Raw genomic sequence first — 19,195 nt, 5'->3', positions numbered from 1 at the left:
AGCGCAGCAGGTCAGGCAGCATCGAGGGAACGGGAGAATCGACGTTTCGGGCATTAGCCCTTCTTCAGGAATGAGGAATGTTGGTCCAGCAGGCTAAGATAAAACCTCCTCCCTATCTTTTATCTTAACCTGCTGGACCAACTTTCCTCATTCCTGAAGAAGGGCTAATGCCCGAAACGTCGATTCTCCTGTTCCCTAGATGCTGCCTGACCTGCTGCGCTTTTCCAGCAACACATTTCCATCTCTGATCTCCAGCATCTGCAGACCTCACTTTCTCCTCCAATATAGTTAGTATGGTCAGTCATAAACAGCAATAGGTCAATTACAAGAAGAGTTCAGAACTGAATCATAGAATCCCTACAGTGTGGAAGCAGGCCTGTCGAGTCTGCAATGACTGACCAAACGGTATCCCGCCCAGACCCATCCCCTATCCTATCCTCTTAACCCTGCCTTTCCCATGGACAATCCACCTAACTTGCACATCTTTGGACTGTGGGAGGAAACAGGCACAGGCAGTTGCCTGAGGCTGAAATCGAACCCGGGACACTGGTGCTGTGAGGCAGCAGTGCTAACCACTGAGCCACTGTGCCACCCTGAATATTATATATCACCTACATATATTTTCCTCCATTAGTTGTTCAATTAAATTATGGATAATCCAATATTAGTTTTTCTTTAACAGTGAACCACACACGTGATTAAAAGGATATGTTTTGCTGTCAGTGTTTTGATTATTTTCTCGACTTTTGTCTGGAATTCCACAAGTGATTCGCAAGCACAAGGGTCTTTAGCAGGTGCAGCTGAAAGAAGAATAAAACATGAGGGAACAACAGTAAAATATTCCAGACATGCCATAAATTACTAGCTGCAGCAGTATGCCATTATACAGTCATTTGTTAGGATATTTACAGTGTATTATAAACAGTGAAATTGTAAAGGTGCTGCCTTGTAAGTATGACGTAGCTCAAGGTCTACACAATGCAGTTCTTGGCCTTCCACTGCAGTGCTCTTCAAAATAGATATTGCCAGTGTGTAACACAATGTGAATTTATCCAAGTGTACCACTGCTGTATTGATTTGGAGAAGTCGGTGTTTGAGTTAAAAATTAAAAGTTAAAAATCACATAACACCAGGTTATAGTGCAACAGGTTTAATTGGAAGCACTAGCTTTTAGAGTGCCGCTCCTTCATCAGGTGATTGTGCATTTGGTTTGGTATTGCTAGCTGTCCTTTACACATCTGTTTTGCAAGTTGTCATAAAGAATAAATAAATTTGTTCCAGCATCTGCTTTCCTACACACAGAGGTTTGTCCTATCAAATTTTAATGATGTGAATAGCTCAGAAACAGGGTCAATTAGTCTGTGCTATCCACGCCATCTTTTATTCCACTGAATCATCTCAGTCTTTTTGCTTATCTTACTATTCCTTTCTTTTCTCTTGAAGATCTGTCTAGATTTCTTTTGAAAGCATTGTTCAAGATTTTAGCTGTATATTGAACTTAGAAGTCATGAACGAACACTGAATTATTAATAACATTTGTTTGGTCAATATGATTCAAACTAATGATTACATGTTATGATTGTTGTTGCCTAAGTGTTCCACCACATGGAGTAATGGTATAGCTGCAGGAGCAGTGGTAAAACCTTATGCCATATTACTGATGTGTTGAGTTGAAAATATATAGACAAATGTTTCAGCTATTTTATACAGAACACTTAATGGTTCAATTTTTTACAAACTAATTTGAGATTGCCCACAATATTGACATGGTCCCATCTAGACTTGTCAGCTTTGTAGTTCTGTTGTTGCAAGTGAATCAAACTAATTTCCTAAAATCTTAACTATAATCCTTTGAGTTTTTGACATTGTCTTATTGAAATTAGGGTATGGGTTCATGGAGAAAACGTCTTTTTTTTTCAGGCTATCCTCAGCATACAACAACATTGTAGAGAATTTGCAGAGTTCCCAAAAATTGAGAAGTTTGAATATCTTTGGATTAAGACAGCTAGGACAAACGCTGAATTATACAGCAAGAATATTCCTTACCACATATTTTAACCTGTAATTTATCAGCAATTTTATTCATCGTCTTGAAATCAGCAGTATAGTAATAATGATCCTTCACTGGATCTGAAGCAATTATCCTTAATTCTTCCTCAAGTGCATTCCCCACTCCGACTGCAAACATTCTAATTCCTGAAACAGATAAAGTGAAATATTAATTACCCATACCCTTATTTTGTACATAAAACTACATTATGATGAATATCAGTGTTGATCAGCATCAATACAGTATGTTTTGTATTTAGAACCTGGTATGATCTGTTGCTATTGCACACTTGGTTTCTTAGGATTGTGTACAGAAAATAACAAATGTTGTAGTGCCATTTCATGATGGGTAATTGCTATATTGAGAAGGAGCTGTAGGCTCTATCTGAACAAAATCTTTTTATCGCCATTCAATAACTCCTGTTGGAAATGTGGGGAATGTAAGACTGACAATAGGAGGAGATTTCATAAATCAACAAGTCATCAGTTTTATGTTGGCTTTCCAATGGGCCTCAAGTGCTTGAGGACTGTAATAGACATAAACATTGAAAACTGAGATACATTCCACTAATAGATGTTTAAGAATGTGATAGCTTTGCAGAAAAAGGTGCTGAGGACTGCAACAGATATGGACACAGATGTTGCAAAATGTAATGCCTACAGACAGACATTTAGGGTGAATTTTAATGTCCTTACTAAGGCAAATTGGAGGCAGGAAGGCATTTAATTGGATGGCAGCCAGTTGAGGATATCATTTTCCTGCCTCTGCGTCTGGTTCAGTCCAGTATAGGAAGGCTTGTAAATGACCTTTCCCCAACCTCACTCTCTGAAACCAATTGAGGCCCTTAGTGAACAATTATTGCAGACTCCAAGGTCTGGGGTGGATGTTGTTTGATCTGGCATCAGGAAGGAGTGGGGCCCACTAAAAACCATGCCCCTGCCTTTGCACCTCCTTATGCTGCCTAACAGCCACCAGCTTCACATGGACCCCACAACATCATCAATCACCCTTGTTCTGACTCCTTGCTCTCCCAGTGGTGCTGCCTACATTGAAAAGGTACTGGTCTCTGATTGTCCAGCTGCTCTGGAGGAATGGGTAGGCATGTGGGGTTTTCCTCTTATGGTCGAAGCGTACGTTTCCCCTAATTCTTTTCCATTGTGTGTCCTCTGAGGTCAATGCACAGCAATGGCTTCTGGAACCGGAATCCAATGTGTTGGCATGCTGATTGGTTCGTCTAGACCTCTAAGCGGGCAACTTGCCTTGGCTCTTGACCCCAGGAAGGCCAGTTTCTAGTGACTTAAGTTCCTGACTGGCAGATATCACAGTGGTCCTTTCCCAAAGGAGACAACAATTGGTAGGAGAGACCTTGGTTTACTAACTTCAAGTCCACGGTTTGGAGGCAGGGCGAAGGATATATTTGACACAAGGACCAGATGTTAGTAATGTATTACTTGGAGTGTAACAGATGTTTACAGGTGCAAAGTATACTAGCTAATTTAAAGTATACAACAAAAATTATTTTCTGTAATTATTACCTTGATCTTTGGCCTTTTGAGCAAAATCATTAATATAATCCTGTGAACGGCCATCTGTAAAGATGATTCCGACTTTTGGGATATTTTCCCTTGCGCCTTGTGATGGAACAAAAATGTTTTCAGCGAGATGTTGCAGGGCCAGGCCTGTCATTGTTCCCCTCTCCATGTACTCCATTTTCTTGACTGCGGTCTTGATGTTTTGTTTGGTTTTGAACTTGTTGAGAGGGAATTCTGTCCTGACTGAGCTGGAATACTGAATGAGTGCGATACGTGCATTCTGATCACCAACATCTAGGGCGTCGACTATCTGGTTGATGAATTTTTTTACCAGTTGGAAGTTTTCAGGTCTCACACTCTTGGACCCATCAATGACGAAAGCTAAATCAACGCCTCCTGAACTGCAAGCTGTGTGCAAAGTTAAAATAAGAATTTAAAGAAGAAAAAAAAGGTCTTACACATTCCCCTTCCACTTCTATGAACTATTGATGATTTCATTGTGCCCTGTAAGGCCAAATAAAAGATACATTCAGGATCAAACTCTTTGGGAAAACATCTGAAAATGTAAACTAATATCCCTAATGTCAGAAGATATATGGTCTATAGTGAAAAAAATGAGTAATTATGTTGAATTTGGCTTAGAATGATTTATTTACAACATTATTGTTAATGGGTTTGTTAGTGGGATGATCTATGATGTTCATTATCAAATACACTCCAGCACAATGAAACATAGATTATAAACTCATATCAGCGTAGGTGGTAATACAGTCAAGATATAAATTCTTCACAGAGCTGGTAGTTAATGCATGGAAAAGCTACAAAAGATGGTGTAGCGCATAATAGAGGGTGATTGTTATCTCAAACATCTCATGCAACTTCACCTACCACAATTATGGGAACAGGAGTGGTCTGATCAGCTGCTCAAGCCTCTTTCACCATTAGAGATCATGTCAACAATTTGGGTTTCAATTTTACTTATAAATAGCTTTGTACACATGCCCAAATTTACAGCAGATTTCAGACCAACAAGCTCATTTAGGGAGATTGAGAATCAGCAAAACAGCTTAGTTTCAGTTAAAACCTTAAAATTGCTACAGGATAGGACAAAATAGACTTATCAATTTAATTCAATTTAAATTCCATTCAATTCAAATTCAATCCAATAATCATCATAGGCAACCTTGATCTCCTGACATTAACCTGATTGTTCAAAGGATATGGAGTGGACTTTCCCAAATTCATTTCGAAAATAGCCACAGACCTTTTTTGTTACCTCTGCTTTTGTGTTATTTAGGCACTAGCATCAGTCATATCGGGATGGAGTCGTATACAAAGCTGCGTAGATAGGGCAAGCATTGCTTCAGTACATCTGAAAGTCTTATATTCATATGTGCAAGTCAGCTAAGCTTTAGTTTAGTAACTTTTTGATTCCATTCTGAAATAAAACTTACTGCCGCATGTTCTTCCATCCGGATTTAATGTGAATCCTTCATTGCAGGCACATTTGTAAGAGCTAGGTGTGCTTACACAGATGTGTTCACAATCATGATCTCCACTGGCACAAAGATCCACCACTGAAACACAAAATTCAAGCTGTGTCAATTCTGATAAAGCAGAATCTGGAAATAGGTTGTCTGTTAACCAGATCCTCTCTATGTTCCTAATTAGCTTAAGCAAATTTCTTTGCTTATTCACTCCCACAGCACTTCATCCTTTGGGTTCAAATCCCACTGTGGTGTGCAGCTTTATTTTTCTGTCCATTCACAGGATGTGGATATCTTTGGCTAGGCCAGTATTCATGCCCATCCCTAATTGCCGAGAGAGCAGTTAAGAGTCAATCACACTGCTGTGTGTCTAGAGTCACATATAAAACAGACCAGGGAACGATGGCAATTTCCTTCCCTGAAGGATATTAGTAAACCAGATGGGTTTTTCCTGACAATTGATAATGATTTTATGGTCATCATTAGATTTTTAATTCTAGATTTTTAAAACATTGAATTCAAATTACACCATCTGCCATGGTGGGATTTGAACCAAGGTCCCCAGAACATTTTCAGAGTTTCCAGATTAATAGTCTCATGATAGTATCACTAAGCCATTGCCTCTTACTAACTGATTAAATTTAAATGCAATTCATAAAGTATCGTAAAATATAAAGTTAATCTGAGTAACGGTGATCATGAAACTATCATTGATTGTCATAGAACCCCATCTGGCTCATAAATATCCCTGAATGCAGGATATCTGTTGCCTATATGTGACTCCAGACCTACAGCAATGTGCTTGACTTATACATTCCCTTTGAAATGGGCCTAGCAAGCTGCTCAGATCAAGGGATAGGCAACAAGTGCTGGTCCCTCCAGTGATGCTCACATAACATGAAAGAGAAAAAAAAGCTCTTTACAAAATGCTTTTTGAAATGTTTATTCAAGCTAACGATTAGTTATTCATTACTGAATACTGTCTTTCCCATATAATTGGTGTTACAATTCTTCCATCCCCCAATCTTAAAGCCAACCCTATGTGTCTGCAAACGCTTCATTAATCATTGTTTCTGCGTAGACACTGAAGAGAACTGGTGATAATCAACACCTTTGTCTAATTCCAGTTTTAGTTACACTTGAATCATATCACCAAGAAATAAAATGAATCTGCTGACTGGAAAGCTGCTTGAATAGCTTTTTAAGGTGGTTACTAGTTCAGATCAAACATTGACTGATCAGTATATTATTCTGACTTATGATCTAAGTGTGGTGCTATGAGACTGACACCAGTTTTCATTTTTTGGTGCTTTACTCACCACAGAACGCTTCCTGGAATTTTTTGGAAAGTTTTTCGATAGCACTGTAGCTTTCCACATAGTCTAAGTGGTCTTCTAGGGGTTCGCTGGCAATTTCACGCAGTGAGCTCATTTCTGCCCTGCCCACACCAATGGCAAAGATCTCAATGCCACTCTGCTTGGCCCGTGTGGCTGCCTCCCGCACTCGGTCCTGGGGCCGGCCATCGGTCACAATGATGGCAACCTGAAGGTAGATGGACACAGAAATGGTCAGTTTCCTGCAATAATTATGAGTGGATTGATTTTATTCTATTGCTTTATTTTGCTTAAAGTGAAGCCACAAGTGTCTGTGCCTGCAAATTATGATCAATACCCGTTGCAAATGTACTATTAATCAATGCTTCTCAAAGTGGTTAACCTTGGAAATGATCCCGGTATCACTAGTGGTCATTGTCCTTCAGGGTAGGTACACCAAGAACACAGTCCCAAAGTTCTGGGCAGAGTATATCTGATCAGATCGCTATCCTGATCTCTTGTGGATTTTAGGTAGCATTACTGTCTTTGATGCACATTAATGAAACTTGTCCTACTGATTGAGGTGGGTACAGGACAGTTAGACATAGAATTACTAGTCAATGTGGGTACAGCACATTTGGAAACAGAGGTCCTTGTCCCAAGAAAGCTGTTGGGAGTAAATTATACATTTAACACATAATTTTGGCAACTAAACTATTGATTTTTATTTATTTGGGCATCTTTCCCCCCAAAACAATCATTAAATGAACTATTTTATCTTTTTCCTAATATTATAGGTGAGGAGTATGCAGTTTTGTTGAAGTACCAGAGAAAGTAGATAAAGGAAATGCAGTGGTTGTTGTGTGTATGGATTTTAGTAAAGTATTGGATATAATATCACATAAAAGGCTGCTGAACAAAGTTGAGGTTTCTAGAATAAGAGGGCCAGCGTGCATGTTCCTTCCAAACCACTCACCATCCTGACTTGGAGATATATCATGCTTCCTTCACTTGGTCCAAATCCTGGAATTCCCTTACTAACTACATTGTGGGTCTAGCTACAGCACAGGGACTGCAGAAGTTCAGGAAGACAGCTCAACACCACCTTCTCAAGGACAACTAGGGACAGGCTCCAGTCAGCAACGCCCAGGTCCCACAAGTGAATAAAAAAAAGTTGGATAAAACATATTTTAAGGAAAGAAAGCAGGAAGTTATGATAATTGCTTGTTTGTCAAACTGGAGGGTGATGATGTTACTTGTCAAGGGTCAGTGCTCGGACACTGGCTTTTATCTAAATAACTTGTTTCTAGGAATAGAAAGTAAGTATCAAAATTTGCCACTGATATAAACTTGAAGTAGTAAGAAGGATATGACTTGCTTGTAGAAGGACAACAAAACAGAGACCCGGGTTCAATTCCCACACCAGGCGACTGTGTGGAGTTTGCACATTCTCCCAGTGTCTGTGTGGGTTTCCTCCGGATGCTCCGGTTTCCTCCCACAATCCAAACATGTGCAGGTTAGGTGAATTGGCCATGCTAAATTGCCCAGAGTGTTAGGTGAAGGGGTAAGTGTAGGGGAATGGGTCTGGGTGGGTTGTGCTTCGGTGGGTCGGCGTGGACTTATTGGGTCAAAGAGCCTGTTTCCACACTGTAAATAATCTAAATCTAATGTAAAAAATTGGCAGGCAAGTGGCAGATGGAGTTTAACACTGAGAAGTGTGAGATGAGGCATTTTGGCAGAAATGATGGGGAAAGGCAATAAAGATTTAATGGGCTTAGAATTGAAGTGTGACAGGATAGAAAGACCTGGAAGTTTATGTGCATCAGTCTTTGAAAATGGCAGGACATATTGAGAGAGTGATTAGCAAAGGTCCTGGGATCTTAGACTTCATAAATGGAGCCATCAAGCACAAAATCAGGGATATGGCACTGATACTAGATAAAACTCTTGTTATGGCTCCAACTAGAGAATTGCATAAGGTTGTAGGCACTTGAGGAAAGATCCTTGAGAAGGTGCAAGTATTTTTTTTAATCAGAGTTGTTCTTGCAATTGGAGGGAGTTGGAGAGACCATTAGTTACAAGATTAGGTTGAAAAGGCAGGGGTTGTTCTCTATTGAGCAAACGATATTGAGAAAAGATTTGATGTGGTCAAGATTACAATAGGTTTAGATAAGATGGACAAGGAACATCTCATCCAGTTAGCTGATGGTACAAGGATTAGAGAATACAGATTGAAGATTTTCGGTAAGAGATGCAGAGTGAATGTGAGGAAGACATTTTTGTTGCAGTTAGTGGTAATGACCTAAAATTCACTGCCCATGAAATGGTGGACATGAAAATGATCAATGATTTCAAAAGGAAATCTGTTGGTCTCTTGAAGGAAATAAACTTGCAGGCTGGAGACCAAGTGAGGAGTGAGATTGAGTGCATTGTTCTGCGGAGGCTGCCATGGACTAGCTAAGCTGAATGGCTTCATTCCATGCAGTCAATGACTCTGTGACCTCTGGATTCCAACTTTCTTTTTAGTACTCCTATGGTCAGACCTTCTCTGTTGTTCTTCCCATATTCCTCAGAGGCTACAAAGACCTCTTATTATTTAGAATTCCTTTCCTCTGTCACCAATTACGTGGAGATCAGCATTTGTACTAACCTCAGTTAAAATCATTTTTTACTAGAATTTTAACACAGTGTAATTGATATTCAATGTTACTACCGTCACTGAATCCCCCACTATCAGCATTCTGAGGGTTAACCTGAAACACAACTGGACAAACCATATACATACAGTGACTACAAGAGCAGGAATCTTCCTGCATTTCTGCTTCCCCAAAGCCTGACTACCACCTATAAGTCCCAAGTCAGGAGTGTGATGGAATATTCTCCACTTGCCTGGATCAGTGCAGCTCCAATAATACTCGAGAAACTTGACACCATCAGGATAAAGCACCATACCCAAAAGCATTACTCCCTCCACCACTGACACTCAGTAGAAACAGTGCGTACTGCAGAAATTTACCAAAGCTCCTTAGACAGCACCTTCCAAACCAACAACCACTTCTATCTACAGGGACAAGGGCAGCAGATGCTTAGAAACACCATCACCACCTACAAATTCCCCTCCAAGTAATAGTCAATCCTCAAGTAGAACAACATCACTGCTTCTTCACTGTCATTCTGTCAGGGTCCTAGAACTGCCTTCCTAACAGTATGGTCACCATTGTGTACCTACAGCACATGGACTGCAGCGGTTCAAAAAGGCAGCTCACCACCACCTCCTCAAGGGTAACTATGGATGAGCAATAAATGCTGGCCCAGCTAGTGATGCTAACATCCCTTGAATGAATAAAAACAAGCTTGGACACCCAGTATTCCCTTTCTTATTCAGTCTGGAGCTGTGGCTTCTCCCAGTGATCCTGAGTTAGCTCTTTTTTACATCCTTACACATCACCAATTTTAATTGCTCCACCAGTGGTGGGTATGGCTTCATTTGCTATGAGTTAAAATGTGGATTCCTTCCATAAGCCTCTCTACCTCTTTTTCCAGTTTTAAGACTTCCTTGACTGTCACCTTGTCAACTTGATATTCCTGTATTGGTGAGATTCTTCTAACAGTTGCTAGTAATACTTGGAGCTGGAGTTAAATCTAGATGAGATTTCAGACACAGAGGTTGAAATTAGCCTGTACACTGGAATTAGGTTGCAAGGATCCCAGGTCCTTTACACTGAATGAGACCAGTTTTTACATTTATGCTTCCTAAGGTCAACAGCCACAGACGACATGAAATTTGAAAAATCTAGAGAGGAGTTTCAGGTAAGCCAACATAGAATTTTTTTTTTTAAAGAGTACCCCGTGTGTGGAATGAACTTCCAGAGGAACTGGTGAATGTGGGTACAGCTATAATGTTTAAAAGGTATTTAGATAAATACACAAATAAGAAATGTTTGGAGGAATATGGGCCAAGCACAGACAGATGGGATTAGTTTAATTTGTAATTGTGGTCGGCATGGACTGGTTGGACCGAAGGGTCTGTTTCCGTGCTGTATAACCCTGTAACTTGATTCATGTAGGGGAGAATTTACTGTTCAAGAAAGGAGGGGAGAAAATAATTGGATCCATAATCCAGAGACAAACAAAACTACCAAAGACATGCGATTGCAATGAAGAGGCTTTTAAATTGGGGAAGATCCATGCGGCAGGGACTGTTTAAAGTTCACTGCGTGAGACCTAGCCTTAAGAAACCAAACCTGACCCTATTTGAAAGCACCTTGAGTGTCAATTTCAAATGGCTTCTTAAATACTGAATTATCATTGATAAGTTCAAAGCATCAATTGATCCATATTAGTAGATGAAGCTGTGGAATTAAACTGGCCTGTTGAACAGCCACAAAATAAAACAACATTGACAATGCAATCTTATTAAGAGACATGCATTGTTCACCTTTGTTGCAGTGTTAGGTTCTGCTGATCCTAAAAGCAATGATCCTTTTATGGCAAGAAGTTTGGAACATTAGGTATCTCTAAATTGTTGGAGGAATGGACTTGTACTGTCATTCCTACTAACCATCTATAATGAGACATTTTTGGGGAAGTTGATGGCGTAGTGGTAATGTCACTGGTCAAGTAATCCAGAACCCCAGGCTGATGTTCTGAGGATATGAGTTTGAACCCCACTACTGCAAATGGTGAAATTTGAAATGTAAAAGCACAGCTAATCTAATGATGACAATTAAACCATCGTCGATTGTCCATCGAGTTCATGAATGCCCTTTAGGGAAGGAAATCTGCCATCCTTATCTGGTCTGGTCTACATGTGACTCCAGACTCACAGCAACATGGTTGACTCTTAATAGCTCCTTGGGAAGTTAGGGATGAGCAATAACTGCTGACGTACCCAGTGATGTCATATCCCATACATATATATATATATCTATATATATATTAAAATGGTTTTACTACTGATCTGACAAACAATTCAAATACTTACTTATACTTGAAGATTTATTGAGCAAAATGATCTTCAGTTAAACCTTCTTCCTAAGATAGCCACCTGCACTGAGTAAATAGCAAGTACAAAAAAATTGAAATCTTTGCACTTTGCATTGTGATTGCCAAAACACCAGGAACAGTGGGTAGGATATCAGGGTTGGTACAGGCTACTTGATGAGAATAGACAATTGTCCTCAGAAGGGAGTTGAGAAATTGTTGTAGTGATACAAATCAACACTTTGAAAGCCTCTCAAACCTGGTCATAACTGAAACCAAGTGGATAATTATATTTGAATACATATAAATGAATACATAAGGTGTACTGACCAAATTTAAAATAAGTTAAATTACCTATTTTATAAAGATTTTTATAAAGAATTTGAAAAATATTGTTAATTTCCAGTTTATAAAAGAGGTTTCTATAGTTACCTTGCTGGCTGCATCAGTCTTGACCCGTGCTCCATTAGACTCACTGAAAGCAATATTGGTTGCAAATTGGATGGCGAGGCCAGTCATGGTACCGGAGGAGAGTGGCTGGATCTGGGAGACAGCTCGCAGGACGCCTGCCTTGTTGCGATGTGCATTAAGGGCGAACTCATTTTTGACGGTACTGGCATAGTTAACCACCCCAACGCGGGTGGCATTTGGACCAATGTCAAGGGATTCGATTACCTGGGATACAAACACTTTCACCTGTTCAAATTCAGATGGGCGAACACTCCTAGAACTGTCAATAATAAAGACCAAGTCACTTGGTTTACTCCTGCACAGGCCTGTAAGAGAAAGAAAGGAATGAGATAAAGCAAAACAGAAATAGTTTAAAGAAGTTCAGTTTAATATAGCACATTAAAGTTCATCTATAAAAGGAATACTGTTGCTAATATCATGGAGGGTGCTGTTTTATTGAACAGAAAGTGCTGGACAAACTCAGCAGATCAGGCAGCATCTATGGAGAGAAAAACAGACTTAAAGTATATGAATGTTCCGCAGTTCTGAAAAAGTCAAATTGGATTTGAAACGGTAACTGTTTCTTTCTCCACTAATACTCCCTGATTTGCTGAGTTTCTCCAATATTTCCTGTTTTCAGATTTCCAGCATTTCTAGTTGTTTGCTTTCATTTGATTGTTCCACTGAATACTTTATCTTCCTGCTCTTTTTCTGAAATCATTGCTTTATGTTATGAGTGGTGAGATCTAATCTTCTGGCATGTCACCCAATTGTCTGTCCTTGAAAGTATGAAACTAGACCAATAATTTTCAGTAGTTCATTGTGAAAGCACCAGTGCCAAAGCATATCTCATCTCTTTCTAATAGGTCTGTGGTTCACCTTCCAGCAGGTGTCACTAGAATCACTGTAGCTTGAGGCACTGAGGCCAAGTTAAACTTCCCTCTCATAACTTTGATGTAAACAGTCAACTCACTGCAGACCAAGAATGATCCTGAATCAGTTTAAGCTTCTCACCTTAACAGCACCTTTAACAAAAGAACCACTTTGGCCATAATGATACAGCAAATTTCTGGGAGTCGTACCAGAGGATTGGAGGGAGGTGAATATTGTTACCCTTTTCAAGAAGGGTAATAGGGAAATCCCTGGCAATTACAGACCAGTCAGTCTTACGTCTGTGGTCAGCAAGGTTTTGGAAAGAATTCTGAGTGATAGGATTTATGACTATTTGTAAAAGCATAGCGTGATTAAAAGCAGTCAGCATGGCTTTGAGAGGGGCAGGTCATGCCTCACAAATCTTATTGAGTTCTTTGAAGAGGTGATAAGACAGGTTGATGAAGATTGGGCAGTGGATGTGGTGTATATAGACTTCAGCAGGGCATTTGATAAGGTTCCCTATGGTAGGCTCATTCATAAAGTCAGGAGGTATGGGATAAAGGGAGATTTGGCTCTCTGGATTCAGAATTGGTTGGCTGACAGAAGGCAGAGAATGTTGTAGATGGAAAGTATTCTGCCTGGAGGTCAGTGGTGAGTGGTGTCCTGCAAGGCTCTGTTCTTGGGCCTCTGCTCTTTGTAGTTTTTATAAATGACTTGGGTGAGGAGGTTGAGGGGTGAGTAAGTAAATTTGCCGATGACACAAAGGTTGCAGATGCCATTGATAGTATCGATGGCTGTTGCAGGCTGCAGAGCTGGGCTGAGAAATGGCAGATGGAGTTCAACCTGGATAAATGTGAAATGATGCATTTTGGAAGGTGGAACTTGAATGCTGAATATAGGATTAAAGACAGGATTCTTGGCAGTGTGGAGGAACAGTGGGATCTTGGTGTTCAAGTGCTTAGATCCCTCAAAGTTGCTTGTAAATTGGTAGCACATTCTCTGCAATGCATTGTGGAATGTTAGAGTTTTGCAAAAGCATCTCCACAGAGATGGGTTGAATTAAGTATTATAACAAATTCCTGCAAAAGATGGAGATTTTCATTGGGCATGATGAAAAGAAACATTACTTCTGATTATCAAACTCAGCCAATTGGAAATTGATTGAAACAGAGAAATTTCCTGGTGTAGAAAGATGCCATTCAATCCATTGTGACACATGCTGGCTGAAAGAGCTATCCCATGCTCCAGATCTTGGTTCATAGCCCTTCTAGGTTGTGGCAATACATGCATATGTAGGGTTATCGTTAAATGCAATGAGGGTTTCTACCTCTAATATCCTTTTAAGCAGTGTGATCCTAATCCTAACCACTACATGGGTGAAAAGCTCAATTCCCCACAAAACCTTCTGCTAAGTACATCACCTAATGCCCCCAGTTTATTGACCATTCTGTTGAGGGAAATTGATTCTTCTCATTCATTTGATCACAGCTCCTTTTAATTTAAGCATTTTGTTTGATATGAAATGACTGTGCTGCTTGCAAACTAACTTATCAGGAGAGTTCTACGGTTTCAATTAGAAACAATGAATAGCACAATGTCATGGAAAGCAACAACAAATCATAGTTAATAATTTAGAAATTTAATTAGGAGCCAACATTATTATAAAGATGAGAAATAGAATTAGCAGTGGGTCAACAATCTCTCAAACTTGCTACACTATTCAATAAGATTAAGTTTAATAATTGTTGCCTCAACTGCACCTTGCAGATTTGCACTCCCGCTCCCCAATGTGACCCTTGACTCCCTCATACATCACAAATCTGCACAACCCATCCCTGAATATACTCAATGACCCAGCCTTGAATATGCTTTAGAATAAGGATTGCAAAGATGAGTAGCCTACTGTCTACTGAGAAAAGGAAGCCGTCCTCGTTTCCATGTTTTTGAAACTGTGCCCCCCTTGTTCTAGATTCTGTCATGAGGAAAATATCCTTGCAGTATCTACCCAACCAAACATCCATCATCCCCTTCATATTTTATATATTACAGTTAGAACAACTCTCATTCTTCTAAACTCCAAAAAGAATAGGTTCAACCTTCTCATCCTTTCCTCACATGACAATCTATGATGAAATGGAGAGCTGATAATAGCCAACCCCAAAGTCAATATTACAGTGAAAGTTTAAAAAAAATGATATTTTGGAGTGCTGAAGATGTTGGCAGCAGGTATTTCAGAGATGACATATCATCAGGGACTAGAAAAATGCCAGGAATATCTGCAACAGTTCTAGTCTAATTACTAACTGTGATAATATACATGCAAAAATCCCTCCCATTTACTTCTTCTCTCCAACAGCTACACAGTGCATCACTGTTCTGGATCTATTGACGGCTTTTCTAATGATTGAGTGGATAAATGCTCCATGAATTGTGGCACAATACCATACACACATGGAAAGTACAAGGTCCCTGGCTTCATCTGGTCTCTCCTGAGGTAGCCCATCTCGACTTTGACAGCGGTTGGGTGTTCCAATTGATATCAATATCTTTGGGATATTTTGAACTGTCCTTTGTGTTTAAGAGATGTTTTTGCACAATAACTCAATCTTTCCACAATGTTACAGGAATTAACCAAAAAGAACTCCAATTCCTCAGTGTTTTGAGCAATAGATTGCTACATTATTAGGATTAATTAATTCTACAAAAGAGTTTGCATGCTCATCTGCACATTGATTTTAAATGTCAATTGCAGTGCAGCTTGAGAACTTTACTTAAGGTTAGTTTTACTGTTCAACCCACCATACAGGCGTTCAGCCTTAAATTCCTACACTGACAGACCATGTGATCCACAGGAAAAGCACAGTTTGAAGATTTTGAAGAGTCAAAATGCTGTTTTAACAGTACTTTCTGAACTAAAATTGCATTAGCCTCACCAGTGCCACAATTTCCCTGACATTATATTCTTCCAAAGTTATTTCAAGTCAGTGAAAAATCGTGACCTCAACTTAAGAAAACGGATCTTACAAAATTGGAAAATAGATGGTTTTTGGTGGAAAGAAAACCTGGTGATTTGCCTTTACATTGTGGATTAGAAGGGATCATAAAATATAAAAAAAATCAGGTGCAATTGATATTTAGAGCTAGTTATCTTTTTTTGAAACAATAATACGCGATTGTAGCCTCTTACCAGCTGAAACCTGTGGACCAGTTCTGACAGGTTTGACTTTGGGAACGCCATTCACCTGAACCAGGATTAGGGCCGGGAGGAGCAATCCACTGAGAAGTCCCGTCATCTTGACCCGAAGCAGTTGCAGGAGTCCAGGCTGAAGATAGAGTGTGGCAGAGAGCGGGACTTGCTCTAGGTATTAACAAGAGGCTGGAATGCAGTCTGACACGTGTGGAATACCTGAAGGGGCTCCAGGAAAAGCGTTGACATTTAACTCTTTGACAAAATTATCCCCCAGCATTCAGTCGTTTATAACTAAGAAAACAAGTATAAAGTCACGGGAGTAAGACTGGCATAAATTAAACAGGGGAGAAAAGGAATGAAGTGTTAAAAACATTAGAGTGGCTGGATATATTCAAACTAAAGCTTTAATGGTTTTTGATCGGTACATAAATGCTGTTTTGGAGTTTTTAAAGTAGGGATGATTTAGAATGGTTTAGGTGATGTAGAGTGCTGGGTTTGTACTTTTTATTGTAACTGCTTACATTTTAATAATGTCTCTTTTTAACATCCTAACCCAGCACATTTGAAACCTTGCCACCTGGTGCCCTCTATTTTGTAAAAACTATAAGTACAGACGGGAGATATGGGATCAAAACCTTGAAAATAAGACGAATTCCTTAATTTTTCCCTGGATTCCAATTTAAGCGATAAAGGATCGCCAGCAGCAGAGGCGAATAAAGGGCAGGTTACAGTGGAACATGAGTATTGTTTGGCACAAATTACTGTCGTCTGCAGCATCCTTGACTATGTTAATGCAGACAGATTCGAACTTTACTCTCAAGTTCACTTTCCGATGGGCGTGCTTGACTTTCGCGAATGGCGCGCGTTTGTAATTGTGTTTTTAGTTTTCTTTATCCCTTCGTATATTTAATAGTATTTGAAATGACCTCGCCTCCCTACTGCCAGCCGCCCCAGTACGTACTTTGCACGATGTGGCTTATTCTCAAAACTGACCATTTAACAAAATACTTTGTAAAACCGCCCCGTGCCACATAAAGTCCCTCCAATTCGGTACAATTACACCCGAAACGTCGACTTCTCCACCTCCTGACGCTGCCTGGCTTGGTGTGTTCTTCCAGCCTCCTGCTTGTCTACTTTGGATTCCAGCATCTACAGTTTTTTTTGTCTCTACAACAATAATACAAGCAGCGAGTGCTGGAAACACTCAGCAGGTCAGGCAGCGTTTGTGAAGCCAGAGACCAATGTGAGTCTTCGCAATTCTATTTGATCACTTCAGGCATTTTCCAAACTTCATCTGACTTCAGACTCTATGAATTGAGCGGTCCTCAGTGCGGTTACAGTCCACATTCAGAGGAAAAGACCAGGTTTGCTGCTATGAGGAATAAAATAATTGAATTATATTGAGATCTGAACACAATTCAATGGCTAAAATTGGTAATATAGTGTCCGTTTGGTGAAATGATTTTAAAGTCTAATGTTGTCCAATTGCCTGGTTTTATTGATTCAATTTTTGCAGCGTTTTTGGTTTTGTTTCCTTTACTCGGAGTAAGCAGGGAGAAATTCAATTTCCCTCATTTACAACAAACTTGTTTAAATGAGGTTTCAATGACTTCGGTTCTATTTTCTCCTGGTTCAACACCCATCATGTTGGTGTTTATGTTCAAACTAACCCCATAAGCAAAACAAAAGGTCACTGTACTGGAAATATTAACTGTTTCTGTTTCACTAACACTCCCAGACCTACTGCGTTTCTTCAACAATGTGTTTTTGTATCAGATTTCCAACATATGTAATTCTTTGTTTTATTGGTATAAGTATATTCCCTTTCTCCCCCCTGGTTCACCCTTAAGGAGTTTCTGCTACTCGCCTCAACATTTGGTATCCAGTTTATTGATGGCTATTTATCGGTTCAATGTTAGACTCCCCACATAGAGAAACTTCAACCCCCTTCATTATTTTGAAGGTAACTGCTCTCTCTGGAGGAAAGCCTCGGCCCAGTTGTCTTTCCCTGTAGCAACAATACTTTCGCTCCTTGCCTAGAATTTCTTTCTGCGCACCTTACCCGGTGTCTCCAACATGAAGACCTGAACTGCATACAGTGCTCCAAATGTGAGATCGCTTAAATATTTGACCTCCCCTTATACAGTATTTGGAACACTTGCAAGAGCAATTCCAGCGAACGTTCTGTGAAATCTTACGTTGCCCCGAAGCAAACACAAAAGCTGCTTATGTTCAGCAATGGGGGGAAACCGCTGCACCACTACTGATTAAATCAGGAACAAACTCCGGCTCAGCAAATATTGACTTATTCCGACACTTTTCCAGGAATTCATTTTACAACAGATCTTCGTCTATGTGAAATGGACTAATGTACAATCGGCTTTTAAAAAGGTCTTGGAGCACGCGGTTATAGTGCAGGTGCTTCATACATGGCTGCTTTTGGGGGAGTTAGGGTGGAGTCGGCGGTCTCAGCAGAATTGCCCCTCCTGTACTTTATCAGCAAGACTTTGATGTGTAGATGGGTGTCGTTTGCGGAATCGGCGCTATTCGCTCGGCCTGATAACCGAGGCCAGTTGGAGTTCCACAAGTGCCGAGGTTAAGTCTGTCTCAGTTTGTACCTCGACCACCTGAAGCCACGATAAAAAATGTCAGCGTGCTCCCCAGCGACCATGGAGACGCTCGCCAACTGCAACAGCTCCTCTGTTGACGCAAGATTTGCACACCTCCAACAGACAGAATCAATACAAGCTAAATGGCTGGAGACTATGATTTTGAAAGCCGGGTTACTCAGTATTAAACATATTTGCAAACTTTGGGAGGGGGAAAAAAAAAAGCCGGTTTATCAAGCTCAATTCTGCTTCTGATTCTGAACCTGATTGTGTCTTCAATGATTATAGTGGCGAGAAATGCTATTCTCTAAATATAAAACACAAATTCTTTAAGGAACAGTCTTTTTTTAAAGGATCTGCCGCAAATCCATTTAGATTAGATTACATTACATTAGTGTGGAAACAGGCCCTTCGTCCCAACAATGAGGCAGCAGTGCTAACCACTGTGCCACCATGCCGCCCACAACTAATCATCATAGTTGAAATCGTTATTAGCAACTGAAGAAAGAGGCTATTAATACTGAGAGGTAAAAACAATGACTGCAGGAAACCAGATTCTGGATCAATGGTGCTGGAAGAGCACAGCAATTCAGGCAGCATCCAGGAGCTTCAGCAAAATCGACGTTTCGGGCAAAAGCCCTTCATCAGGAATAAAGGCAGAGAGCCTGAAGCGTGGAGAGATAAGGTAGGGGAGGGTAGGGGTGGGGA

The 19,195-nt window shown here is 40.1% G+C and overlaps 1 protein-coding gene across 1 annotated transcript in view; it reads right to left on the bottom strand.

Moving 5' to 3' along the window:
• The window catches only part of matn1 (matrilin 1), a 24,794-nt gene that overhangs the window by 2,093 nt on the left and 3,506 nt on the right, over positions 1–19,195 (bottom strand). Inside the window, exons 2-8 of the mRNA XM_043717301.1 lie at positions 15,876–16,103; positions 11,798–12,141; positions 6,389–6,611; positions 5,037–5,159; positions 3,586–3,990; positions 2,047–2,196; positions 711–800 (exon numbers count right to left, since the gene is read on the bottom strand). Coding sequence (XP_043573236.1) covers positions 711–800; positions 2,047–2,196; positions 3,586–3,990; positions 5,037–5,159; positions 6,389–6,611; positions 11,798–12,141; positions 15,876–15,981 — 1,441 coding nt within the window. The 5' untranslated portion in view covers positions 15,982–16,103. The remainder of the gene's footprint in view (positions 1–710; positions 801–2,046; positions 2,197–3,585; positions 3,991–5,036; positions 5,160–6,388; positions 6,612–11,797; positions 12,142–15,875; positions 16,104–19,195) is intronic.

The sequence above is a fragment of the Chiloscyllium plagiosum genome, chromosome 27, assembly GCF_004010195.1.
Source record: "Chiloscyllium plagiosum isolate BGI_BamShark_2017 chromosome 27, ASM401019v2, whole genome shotgun sequence".
Lineage (NCBI taxonomy): Eukaryota > Metazoa > Chordata > Chondrichthyes > Orectolobiformes > Hemiscylliidae > Chiloscyllium > Chiloscyllium plagiosum.
This window is presented reverse-complemented; position numbering and strand designations above follow the sequence as displayed.